The sequence below is a fragment of the Platalea leucorodia genome (assembly GCF_965183815.1).
Source record: "Platalea leucorodia genome assembly, chromosome: 2".
Classification (NCBI taxonomy): domain Eukaryota; kingdom Metazoa; phylum Chordata; class Aves; order Pelecaniformes; family Threskiornithidae; genus Platalea; species Platalea leucorodia.
Window position 1 is genome coordinate 131,084,969 of NC_138824.1, and position 12,564 is coordinate 131,097,532.

The 12,564-nt window shown below is 52.8% G+C and overlaps 1 protein-coding gene across 17 annotated transcripts in view; it reads left to right on the forward strand.

Moving 5' to 3' along the window:
• The first annotated feature begins 1,770 nt into the window (after positions 1-1,770).
• The window catches only part of ZNF384 (zinc finger protein 384), a 28,290-nt gene continuing 17,496 nt past the window's right edge, over positions 1,771-12,564 (forward strand). The window contains exons 1-8 of one of the 17 annotated variants that reach the window (XM_082304766.1): positions 1,771-1,910; positions 2,481-2,529; positions 3,192-3,345; positions 3,431-3,620; positions 6,326-6,392; positions 6,545-6,785; positions 7,129-7,459; positions 12,355-12,432. In XM_082304766.1, the coding sequence (XP_082160892.1) occupies positions 3,568-3,620; positions 6,326-6,392; positions 6,545-6,785; positions 7,129-7,459; positions 12,355-12,432 (770 nt within the window). In that variant the 5' untranslated portion in view covers positions 1,771-1,910; positions 2,481-2,529; positions 3,192-3,345; positions 3,431-3,567. The other 16 variants (XM_082304759.1, XM_082304762.1, XM_082304769.1 and 13 more) reach the window with 16 other exon arrangements.

Consider the following 12,564-nt stretch of genomic DNA (forward strand, 5'->3'; position numbering starts at 1 on the left):
CCAAATTAACAAGGAAATTAATTTCCAAACTGATTAGGCTGCCAACTCCTTTTATTTAAATAAATCAACAATTGCCTTCATGTGACTCCTGCTGAACAGCGCAGAGCTAATCCTGGCTCCTCCCAGGAGGAAGTTTTGCGCTGCCTGGGATGACCAATACCCCAGCACCTTCTGGGGACAGGCGGGCGCTGCGGCTCCAGCCGCCTGCCTCTCAGCCGCCAGGAGATTTCCCTTTGCCCACTGCTCCGGATGTTGCGGTTTCATGATCGCCCGAGCCAATCTAACCGCTGGCTGCTGTAGTCGTGCTCTCCCTGGTCCCACCCTCTTACTCATGCTGGCTCCGAAAAAGCTGTTCCAGCATGCCAAGCTGGCAGAAAACTCATGCAACAATTAAAAAAAAATATTTTGCCCGAGTCAGAGTGCTGCAACGGCTCAGCCAAGTGCCCAGTGAGCCACACCACAGGTGAGGAAGGGAACCCAACCTGGCTTGGGAGGTGGGCCCAGTGCCAAAGCCAGCGGGGCTACGAGCAGTGGAATGAAGCAGATGATATCTAAAAGCCTCTTCCCACCAAAATTTTAAAAGTCTAAGACAGAGCAGAGCTACAACAGCCAGCTTGGCTTGGTGATCGCGCGGGGTGTCTCCAGCTTGGCGTGGGGGCGATCAGCCGGCCTGGCTTGGCGATCTCGTGGAGCGCCTCTGTGTCGTCCTCTCCAGGAACAACCTCATGCCTTCTCCTGCGCCATCACCGAGGCTCAAGGGACCAACCGCCGCTTCGAGCGCGGTAGCTCACGCTGCACGGCAAGGCGCCCGGTAGCGCCAGCACGCGGGAGGCAGCGGGGAACTGCCAGCCGAAACTTTAGGTGGGTTGAATCCGTGAAACTTCTCGGTGAGAACGAGCGCGAGTTGCAGCCCCCTCTGGGGTGAAGCTGTGAATGGTTACAATAAAAAAAAAAAAAAAAAATCAGTATTTGGGTGTGGTTACCCAAGCCACTGGCTTGCGACTATGGGAAGAGGGTTGCCCCTCTCCCCTCCACGCCTGGCCTTGCTCTCCTGTTCCCTGCAGCACTTACGGGACTCAGACGGCCCCGCTTGCCGCCCCGGCAGCAAAGCGGCTTGCTAAGAGCCCGTTCCGTTGGGTTGGCGCTCGGAAGGCGCTCGGCCAGGGAAGCGCTAGAGCCAGCGAAGGACCGGGCCGGGGCGGTGGCGGCCGGCCTTTGGGTCAGCTCCTCCGGACCAACCGACCTGCCCCGCGGCGCCGGGGCTGGCACGGCCGCCCGAGCCCACCCAGCGGCTCCCACCGGAGAGGGTGCCAGCGGGGAGCCGGGGCGGGAAGGCGGTGGGCCGCCGTGGGCCGCCGGGCAGGAGGCGCAGGCCGGGCGGTCGCTGAGGCGGGCACGCCCTCACGCCTGCCGCAGCCGGAGCGGGGCCAAGGACACCGGGCCGCAGGCCGTCAGGCGAGGAGGAGGAGGAGGAGGGGGGCGCTGAATTATTCATGGGGGCTCATGAATATTCATCAGGGCGGCCGCCCCGCACGGCGCACGTCACGGCGGGAAAGGCCGCCTCGGCCGGAAGCGGGCTCGCGGCCGGGCTCGGGGACGCCGCGCGCCCGCCCGCCCGCCGGCGCAGCCACTTCCGCCCTTCCTCCAGCCCGGGCTCCCCGCACTTCCGGTAAGCGCGCGCCCGCCTCTGCCTGCCCGCCGCCGCCCGGTCCCCGCGTCCGGCCCGGTCCGGTCGCCCCAGCGACGGCTCCGCTGAAGGGAAAACCTGCCCCGGGCCGGCGGCTACTGCCGCTCCGCCTCTTTTTCAAGCGAAGCCGCCGATGACGGCGTTCCGCTCCGGTCGGCGCCCCGGAAGAGCTGAGGCGGGCTCCGCCCCCTGACCCGGAAGCGACTCGCCGCTCCTCTTTCCGGTGAGGAGGCCGCTGCCGCCGCTGGAGTCGGGGTCGGGGTCGCGGTGGCCGCGGGGGGGTGGTGCCCGGTAATCGGCCGGCTGGCGGCTGTGGGGGCGGGGGGGGCCGGGGCCGCGGGACTTCCGGGGCCGAAGCGATCCGGAAGCGGAAACGGAGGAGGGCTGTCTGTCCGTCCGTCGGTCGGTCGGTCGGTCTGTCTGCTCGCCCGCCCGCCCGCCCGTCCCTCCGTCCCGGTGTCGGGTGCAGCGCCAGCCCGGGGGCTCCGCCGCGGGGGGAGTCCGCGCTCCGGGCCTCGCCCGTTCCGCGGCCGCGGGGGGAGCGAGCGGGCGGCGCGTCCCGTCCTCGGCCGCCGCCGCCGCCGCCGTGTGCGCCCGGGGCCCCGCGGGGGGAGGTGGGTCCGGGCCCCCCCGCCCCCCATCCCGGCCGCTCCCCGCGGGGAGCGCCCTCCCCCGCCCATGGCCGCTCCCCCGGGGGCTGGACGTGGCCGGTGGGGCCGGGGGCCCCGCGTTGCGCCGCCCGCTGTCATGCGGGGCCCCGGGCGCCCCCGTAACCCTGGCGGTTTGTTTGCAGAGACGGCCCTGGAAGGAGGAGAAATGCAAGAGGAGGGAGAGTGAGAGGGGTAAGGAGCTCCCGGAGCTGCGTGAGTGACACCCCCCACCCCCCCGGTGTCCCGCGGGCTCCCGGCGGCCGCAGCGCGGGGGGGAACGGGCCGGGCCGCGGGTCCCAGCCGGGGTGCGGGAGAGGGGACCGGCTGCCTGGAGGGAGGCGAGGCGCGGGGTACGTCCCCTGCCAGGCGCCCGCTCCCGCAGAGGCTCGGGCGGTTGGGGCGGAGGCGGCGCGCGTGTCAGGGAGCGGCACCAAAGTTGTTCTCGCTCTGGTGCGCGGGTTTGGGGTGCAGGCCTCGGTCCGGCATGTTTGGGGTGTTCCTGATGTGCATCCAGATGTGCTCGTTCTAAAGATATAGCGGCGCTTCAACTTTTTAGTGCTCATGAGCTTCGTGGAGGCATTTTTTGCATTTGACCTAATAGCCTGCGTGGCCTTCAGCATCCGTAGTATTTTGCAGCAATTACGCCCAAAAGCTCCTTGTTATTGAACAAAGATCTCGGGCAGGCGTAAAACGACGTGGTAACTCCTTCCCGAGTGTCATACTCAGGGCCTTTTGTCAACTGAAAACTCTACACCGAATAGAAAATAAAAGCGAGGTGTCTGGAGAATAACAAAAACCGTATTAAAAGTCAGCCTCTAAATACCTGCCTGTCCAACCTTGATTATGCCTTCCAGAAACACAGCCTCTACCTCACCGTGTACTTGCACGTGCTTTTATCTGTGTGTTTATGATTAAAGTGATGACCTGCAAAGAAGTATAAGTCCAGCACGTTAAGTATGCGATTCTGTGAAGTACTCTGAGATCTAAACTCCAGATTCCTTGTCCCCTGTGAGTTCTCTGGTTCACCGGGTTGTTTATTTGGTGTATGTACATTTGTGGTCTGTACATAGAAGGTGTTTTTGGTTTATATCAGGAGGGTACGTTGACATCTGTCTGATACTAGACTGGTGAATAGGAAGAAGGTCCCATCTCTGGCCTGTTTGTGGAAGCTGGGATGATGAAGGCACTGCAGTGGGAACGTGCTGTGGTACAGGGTTGAAGCTCCAGCCCATGTCTGGTAGTTATAGAGCAATTGGAAGGGTTACGTGCAGAGTTCTGGTAACGTAAGTGTGAGCAGCGTTAAAGTGGGGGCTGCGAATAGGGGTGCATGTTTTCAAAATACCCTTTAGCCTAAAAGCGGGGTAGGGGAGGGGCAGCCGGGGGTATCAGGGCAGTAGGTTGGTGGAGGAACCTCACCTTTGTTTTCTCCCTTTGGAAGACTGGCTTGCTAGTGAGATTGCATGAAAGCTTCAACTCTTACACCGTTTCTCCTTTTCCTCCACGTTCTTATAACTTCATCACACTTCAGCCTTTCAAGCCAAAAGTGTTGAGGCCTGATACCCGCTCAAGCGTGAGGCTTTTTGGATGGGGAGGTGGATTCTAAGAGAGTTTAACGAAACCCGCGTAGTCATCTTTTGAGAATCAATAAGAGCCTTATTTTGACTTGCAGGCTTTGTAAACTAAGCAAACAAAAGTTAGGTGCTCCGTGAAGTTCTGGCAGGGTGGAGGGAGGCAGCCGCTGAGTGCCCTCGCCTGTGCTAGGCTGGCTTGTAGAATCTGGAAATGGAGTTGCCTTTCATACCTTGTACTCTTTAAATAAGCAAGCTGTTGTGAGATTTTTGTTTAAATTGGCATCTTTCTGTTTAACTCCTGAAGTTCGCAGTTGAATCCAGGGGAGTCTTGGACAATTACAAAGTTTATTTGGAAAAATGCATCTGATTATTACAAGAGACTTTATGTTTTTACAGAATCAGGTTCGCTTTGATGTTTTTGATGTGGAAGCTGAGCAAATAAGGGCTTACTTATTTTAAAATAAACAAACAAAGAAAAACCCCCAAAACCCAAACCCCAAACTTGACATTCCGAACAGAAACCCCTTCTTGATTCAGGTGGTGCTCCATTGCCAAGAATGCGTTATCTCTTCATGTGTGTCCATCCTGTGGGAGGAAAAAAAAAGTCATGTAATTAAGCGTTACCTACACAGGGCCTTGCTGTGGGCAGTGTACTTAGTAATTAATTTGGCTCAGAAAAGAAAGCAGAGGAAGGAAGGTAAGAGTCTTGCCCCATCAGATTCTGATTGAATCACAGCAATGCAAATCCCGAGTAATTCAGTCAGGCAGCTGGCAGTCTGACTGCATGCCACCGATGCAAGGTAAATAATTCATCCTTAAGTGTGTTTATTGGTTGATTTGGAGTGAGTGAGTGAGGCAGGAATACTTGGCTTTGCTGTTGCGTGAGCAATTCATAAAAACAAAATTATCAGGTAATTGGGTTCGTTTAAATACTGCTTCTCTACATAGAGGAAAATGATCTTCGCATTTTAGCTCACACGCAGCAATTCCACGTGTATTTATTCTGCCCTAATATACTTCTGGAAAGTAAGTGTTTCATGCGACTCGGGGCACGCTCCTCAGCTTATCTGATGAATGAGACAGGCCCTTCAGAAACAATATTTACTCGTTAATTAGACTACTGCCACATCATAACAGAAGTGGGAGTGGGACAATTTGCAGGTAGCTGCATGAGAAACCTACTGTGCTCGCTTTCTCTAAGCAGCTCGCTCTGCCAGACGTTCTCTGAGCATCGTTTTTACCACATTGGTTTTACCAACCGCTTTTGCCATAATTTGTTCAGGAACGGGTGCATCTTCTGCTTCACCAAATATTCTTTTGTGAATTTCTTTAGTTTTTGAATAGCGTTTTCACGAGCGTAGCAAACTTTGTCCGCTAACGCTGTTACACAGAGGAATGTAAGGATTAGAACGGAAAGGGCTTCTTCAGCCGGGTGCTCCTAAAGAGATTACGCCTCCCTCTCCAGAGGGCTGACTGGTGTCTAACTGGTCCTCCCGACTGCGCGGAGAGTTGAGATGGCGCAGTGGGCGCTCGACTGGGGACAGAGTCCTACAGAATCTTGTCCCAAAGATGGGAATGAAACGGGCAACGGAGAGCCGTGACACCATCTCACTTGGAAACAGGGTATCTCAGAGGCAGGGTAGTCAGGTTGTTTCTCCTGCTGCTTAGTCCCGTTGGATGAGAGAGGAGGATCTTGTCTGTCAGGAATATCCAGTGATATTTGCGGGTTTCTTCCGAGAGTGGGGTGGTCAGAGCAGTGGGCAGCAGGAAGTTAGGAGCCCGAAGTTTGACTTCTTGGTCTGCTGTGGCTGTCTGTTATCTTGGGCAAGTCTATTTTCTTCTTTCTGCCTGTCTTTTCTTCCTGTGTAACACAACGCTAATGTCCCCTTGCTGCATCTGGGTCCTTAGTGTTGAGCTGGGGTGGAGGGACAGGCAGGGTCCAAAATTTTCACTGCTTGTGGGGTCCGACTGTCTGTCACAGTGAAAAATGGTTTTCAGCTGTATTTGCCTGCTTGCAGATGCACAGACTTCCTCATTTATGCCATGTACTTGGGTGGATGATAATTGGGGAATTTTGGAGGTGTTCTGGGTTTGTAGTCAGTCCTTTTTTTTCTTTTGCATGGAGGACTATTGGGCAAGAGGCGTTTGAGTTGGACCCAAGCCTGTGGGAATAGCAGACACCTTTTTCCCCTGAAAATAATTTTTGGATTTGGGCAGATAGCTCAAAAGCGGGGAGAAGTTGCTCAAATAAGAAAGGGGAGATGAAGGAACTGTCACAGCATTCGACTGAGTCAGTTCCATGTTGGAGTCTCTTTGGGTTTAATGTTCTTTTTGTGTGTGTGTGTCTGTCTGTCTGTCTTCCTTCTCCTCCATTCCTCTTCCCTTCCCCCTTCCTCTTCCCCCCTGTGCCCAGCTAGGATGGAAGAATCTCATTTCAACTCCTCCCCGTACTTCTGGCCAGCAGTGCCCACCGTCTCGGGACAGGTAAGATCTTTGCCTTCCATCGTATTACGCTGGTCTCGCTTCCCGTTAGAGGTTCACGCGCGATAAACGTTTCTGTTGCATTTCTTGCTCAGCCAACTGCTGGGAGAAGCTGCGCCAGGGTATCCTAAAAGCTCTTCTTCCCACCCGTTTAGATTGAGAACACCATGTTTATTAACAAGATGAAGGAGCAGCTCTTGCCCACAGAGAAGGGCTGCAGCCTGGCTCCTCCCCACTACCCCGCCTTGCTGACAGTGCCCACCTCTGTGGCCCTACCCACTGGTATCTCCATGGACTCGGACACCAAGCCGGAGCAGCTGACGCCGCACAGCCAAGCCCCCGTGACTCAGAACATCACCGTGGTACCAGTGCAGTCTGCTGGGCTCATGACAGCAGGTAGGGGACCCCAAAGACTTCGGCAACGTGTGAAGGAGACTCCGGGATACGGGTGCGGAGGGTCCTGGGGAATCCTTTTCGGGCTGTAGATTACTCCTAGCCTTACCAATGGTGTGGACTGCCTTGGCATGGTTTCCCTGTGAATCTCTCGGCACTCCATGCATCCAGCCTCTTTCTGGAAGTTTGACTTCCAGCAGTGGAGACTGGGAACGTGTAGGCTACTCTTCTGTTGGGGTTGTAGTCAAAAGGAGGTGTATAAAGCTCGCTTCTGTGGGATAAGGAGGTCGGACATAATTAGAGATCTCGTAACTGACTTCCTCCGTCTGTCTGTCTGTCTTTGCAGGTCCTGGTCTGGTGATAACTTCCCCATCAGGTTCCCTGGTGACCACAGCCTCCTCTGCCCAAACCTTTCCCATCTCAGCTCCCATGATTGTCTCTGCGCTACCCCCTGGCTCGCAGGCAGCCCTCCAGGTGGTTCCTGACCTGTCCAAGAAAGGGACGACCACCCTCTCTGAAGGTGGCGGGGGTGGCGGGGGTGGGGGAGTTGCCCCCAAACCACCCCGGGGCCGGAAGAAGAAACGATTGCAGGAGTCGGGGCTGCCAGAGATGAGCGACCCCTTTGTGCTGTCAAACGAGGATGATGAGGACCAGCACAAGGATGGCAAGACATACAGGTGGGGAGCGGCATTAAATCTCAACTGTAACGTTGCGCGGGGCTGGGGGCGTATTTAACCCTTCAGAGGGTTACACGGGGAAGAAGAGATCTCTGCCTTTTCCCTGTAGAGTCCCTGAGTAGAGAATTTTTCAGCTGCAGACAGAGTTTTTTCTCTCTAATCAGGAATGTTTGCAAGCTGGTGGGTTGACCCAAAACTAAGGAGCTCGTTCTTGGGGGACAGCCTTGATTTCCTGAATATACAGCTGTTCACGTTACTACGTTAGTTAATGACCAGGGTGTTACGGAGGCTGAGCCGTATCCTTGATGCCACAGCTGGGTAGCGTGGCTGGTGTACCGCGGAATGCAGTGCGGCCTGGTGCAACTGGAGCGCTTCTGGTGCAACTGGAGCACTTCTGGTGTACCTGGGTGCCCCGAATTAGGACTCCAGTCTGGCCAGTGTAAAGACTACAAACCGGAGGCACACGCTTCACGGGAAGTGAACTGTGGTGATAGCGTCCACTCCTGTGTGCATTGCCCCTTGTGATCTCCGATTTCAGCATTCCCAACAAAACGGGAAAAAAAATATATTTCTGAATTAGGTATAAGGGTGTTTCTGAGCCCTAAAGGTATCAGATAAGAGGGGGGAGAGTTCTGAGCCCTGAGGTTGGGTTTCTGAGCTTGGAGGGATGTGGCTCGAGTTTACAAGCGAGTGGTGGGAAAGGGAGAGATTAACTAGGAGGGTATACTTAAAGCAGAGGATAAGGAATGTGGATGTTTTAGGAAAGGTGGGAATCGGACAAGAGCAGGCCCGTGCTAGGGAGGAAATGTGATGGTCTGTCTTAGTTGGGAAGCAGGAGCTCGGGTGATTTGGTGATAGGTGTGTCTGAGGGATGATTAAGACCGATAAGAGGCAAAGGAGTAGCCAGATGGAAACAGAAACAGGAGATGGTCCCTAGCTCTTCTCGCTTCCCTCCTATGTGCCCGTGATCCTGTCTCGAACAATTTCCCCTCTTTCTTTTTTTTTTTTTTTTTTTTGTGCACAGATGTAGTTATGTTTGTGGAATTAAGTCATAACAACATGAAGGCATCTACACAGAGTCAGTGCATCCGCTCCAGGCACCGCTTCGTTTTTAACGATAGCGTTTAAACAATGTTTACATTTTTAAATCAATACAGTTAAATGGGTACAAAACCAGAGCTTGGATCAGCCTTTTTATTCTCTTACCCAATGTCCCAGTTCTTCCACTTTGAAAATATAATCAGCGTATGGTGAGGAGGGGTGGGAGTGTTAGGTGGCTCGCTATTTGTAATCCCACCATTTATTTTGGGCCTTAGCCACAATTCCACACGACTCAACCTGCTTACAGTCTGGGTTGCTAATTAGGTTGTTAAATATGTATTTACAGGGGACACAATTGGCAGTGAGCACTAGAATTAAAGCTGAACCAAGGCTTTAATTATAGCTCCTTGTTTACTTGTAAGTTTGGAAAAAAATGCCCAAGACCAGGTGGAGTGACTCAGCAGAAACTTTATGAACACGCACAGTCTGTGTAACAGTTCATGAAAAAAGACTTTGCTGGGAAAAAAACGAAGGAGTTTATATGTAGGAACATGTAATTGGAAAGATTTCCTGTCTTCACGTTAAACATCCGAGCGTGGTATCTCTGCCTCTTCCTCCAGCCTCCATCGCAAGCAGGCCTTCCTCTGAGCAGAGCTGAGGTGCCAGATAGCTAAATTGAGAGTTTTTTGAAGACCGCCACGGAGCGTTTCTGCCCTCCTTGGCATCTCCTCTTTGGCTGATGCTTTCCACGTGCAAGTTTGGAACGAAAAAATATTATTGGAAAAATAAAGGGAAATGCTATCTTCTCTTGGAGCTGTGGGAGAGAAAACCTTGGTGAAATACAGTAAAATCGTTTCTCCATAATATACATGTGAATAGACTTGCAAGTTAAAACTTTGAGGACTCCTGGGTTCCTTCTGCATTCTAGAGGATGATTCGGGTAGTTCCCGTTACTACAGCATGCAGGCATATCCTAGCTAAATTAAGACTGTGGGTGAGGTTCACCTACTCCTGCTCCCTTCTGAGGCTGGAGGAGGAGTTGCTTGTGGTATTCATACGTCTACGTTTGCATGATTTCACTGATTCTTACGATGATACGCTGAGGACAATCTAGTCGGATGCCTGAAAGGAGTTGTACTATATTGATCAATATGAGTTTTTCTTTTTTTAATACCTAATTCCTAAAGCCTGGCGTTATTTTAGCAAATTTAATTTATTTTTTTTTGTTTCTAAGTTTCTGTTGGAGCTCTGTGAGCTCTCTTGTCCTGGGTGCCTGGGCAGGTGGCTGATTCCCTAATTCCTGACTCCCAGTGTATGGGCAAAGACAGAGTAAGGCCTTGAACGGGCAGCAAAGCCAGGCAGCCGTGGAAGGAATCGGAGCACAAAGGTGACGCTCGTCTCGCAGCTCATCCCGTTCTCTACTGAATGTAGAGATTCCTGCTCCAGCAAATGGCAGCCGTTCTGCTGCTGTGTCCTCTCTAGAAGGGAATTGCTAGTCTGCTGTGAAAGTGGTGCAAGAATCTTCGTGACGAGGTTTTTTCTTTGCAATAAAAGGTGTGAGGCTTTTGCTAATGATGGTGCTCATTGCAGATCTTGGATATCTAGCCTTAGGATTTGTCTGGCAGAGTCCTCGGTGCTTTGCTTTGTGCTATTAGAAGAACGCTTGCACCTGCAGGGGACAGCATCTAACCCAGCCCTGTGAAGCGTTTTCCTTCATGAGTAATGTCGCTTCAGTCTTGTCTGGATTCATTGTCAGTTCTTTGTTAATCTTCCCTGACATCTTTGTAGCATTTACTTTTTTCTGTGGAAAACGAGACTGGCATCAAGAGTCTTTCTAGTAAGATGCTGGGAGCGTGAAGCATGTGGCTTTTTCTCAGTGCTTTGAAAGGTGCTGGGGAAGAGAGAGCAAGCGTAGGTCCTGGAGACGGTAGTGTTGTTTCTTAGTACTGTTTCGGTGCCTGTACCTGTGGACCTTTAGAAGTTTGTGGTGTGATGTGATCAGTGGAGAAGACTGACGAAGTGGTTCAGCCTATCTGGGCCGGGTCATCAGTTCAATCTCTCTGACAAACAGTTCTCTAAATAGTTTCTTCTTCGCAAGAGGAAGAGAGCTCTTTATAGGCGTTGCTTGGTTCCAGTATTAAGTTCGTAAAGGCTAGGACGGATACCAGTTGATAGTCTGGAATGGTTTTGCAAGCTGTGCGTTGGAGGACCCCAAGAGAAAAGGCGTGAGAAGGGCCTTGCCATCATGCGGTAACCAAGAAGCTCCCTGTTCCCCACCGCCGGTTCTGCGTTTCCCTCCTTTCACCAGGTTGTGGGAACGGCAGGGGGTTTGGGAGACAACAAGCCGCTGCAAGACGTAGGAAGCTTCTGAGGTACCTCCAGGGTGAAAAAGCGCGGAGAAGCCTTAGAAGGCTCAGCAAGAAGCAGAGTTGAGCTGTGGAGTGTGAAGCAGCTGGATGGAGGCTCTCTTTAGTGTGGAAGTCAGGGGCACAGGGGGAGCCAGTGGTTTGAATACGGCAGGTGGGTATGTTCTCAGACATGTCTCATCTTAAGCCTTTTTTTCGGCCCTATGCTGGATTTAGCATTGCTGTTTGGTGGACTTCCCGTGGTTTTGAGTAGATTTGAAATCTGCTGGCTGTGGCTTTTGTAAGCCATATCTATCTGTGAAAATATGGTCAAATTTGGCCAAGTTGTAAGCTTGGAAAAGAATCTGTCAAGCGTGCTCTGAGATGCTTTATAGTTCGGGAGTTGATATATGCGAAGATTATGTCCTCTTTGACGTTTCTTGAGGCTTGCATGACTCCAGGCACCGACCAGACTGTCCGTCTCCACAGAAGAGATAAATACACTCTAACCTCTCTCAGTTTCTGTATGAGGCTGGGCTACGTGTGTATGCTCTCTGCAGCAAGAAGCATCTTCTAGACTAGCGCTGAAGGGCCAAGCATGCTTTTCCTTCAGTCACAACTGCTCCTTCTGCTTCGGAAGGGAGTCTTTTGTGCCCAGCGTTGCCGGTAGCCTCTGATGGGCACGAGGACAAGGTGCGAGGAGACACTGCTTGGTTCAAATGTCACAAGAATGAGATACAGGCAGGGCCTGGAGCTGATTTTGTCCAAGAAGTCTGGAAACTTGGTAGAGCAGAGATGGGAATTGAAAAGGAGGAGAGGGATAAGACTAGAGCCTACAAACTAGGGAGTGCAGCTGAGGATGCGATGGGGAGTGTGTTTGCAAGGGAGAGATGGCACAGAGATCAGCTCTGAAGGACCAGGACTGAGGGGAGGAAGAAAAAGGCAGGTCTGCTAGGGGCTGGAAAATAAGGAGATGCCTAGAATGAGCAGAACCGATGGGGACGAGAGCGTGGGATGTGGACAGAGAAATGGAAGCGTGGGGGAGAGGGGGGAGATGTGAGGTAACTGGGAGAATGGGGATAGGGAGGAGGCACTGCAGTGGAGGGTAAGGAGGCTGTGGCGTGTGGGCAAAGAGCTTGGGCCTGGGTCTTGGTGCAGGAGAGAGGGGATTGCAACAGGCCAGAAGGCTACGGGCAAAGCGGGAATTAAGTCTGAAGTGTCAGGCAGACAGTTTGACCACATTCCCTCCAAAGCCTAGAAATACTCAACCCAATGCTCCTAAATTTTGCCGCGTCTCTCGTGTCAGCACGAGAATGCGACCTCCTCTGGCAAAGAACCTCGTCCCCCTCTAAGGCCAGAAAAAGGTGACAAACGGCCAGTGCTGTCATTTATCACCCCAGCTGCAGTGGCAGAGGGCTGTGCAGTGGATCTTAAGATTGCTGATGACCAACGTGGGTGTCAGCGTGATGCCACATGTTGGAATTTCTGTTTGCTTTTTTTAACAAGTAGTTCCGTGAGCAGCGGAACTAATGAAGCCTGGTTCCCAGCGGCTCTCTCCTGTGTGGATTCTCTGATGTCTAACCAAGGGTGAGCTTCCTAGCCTTTCCCTCAGCAGGGGGCTCCAAGAGGGTCTCTCTTCTTTCCCCAGCTGCATATTTTTATGAGACTTGTGGTGGCTTTAAGATCCTTACCCCTTTTCCAGATTTGGTTGAAATTGGC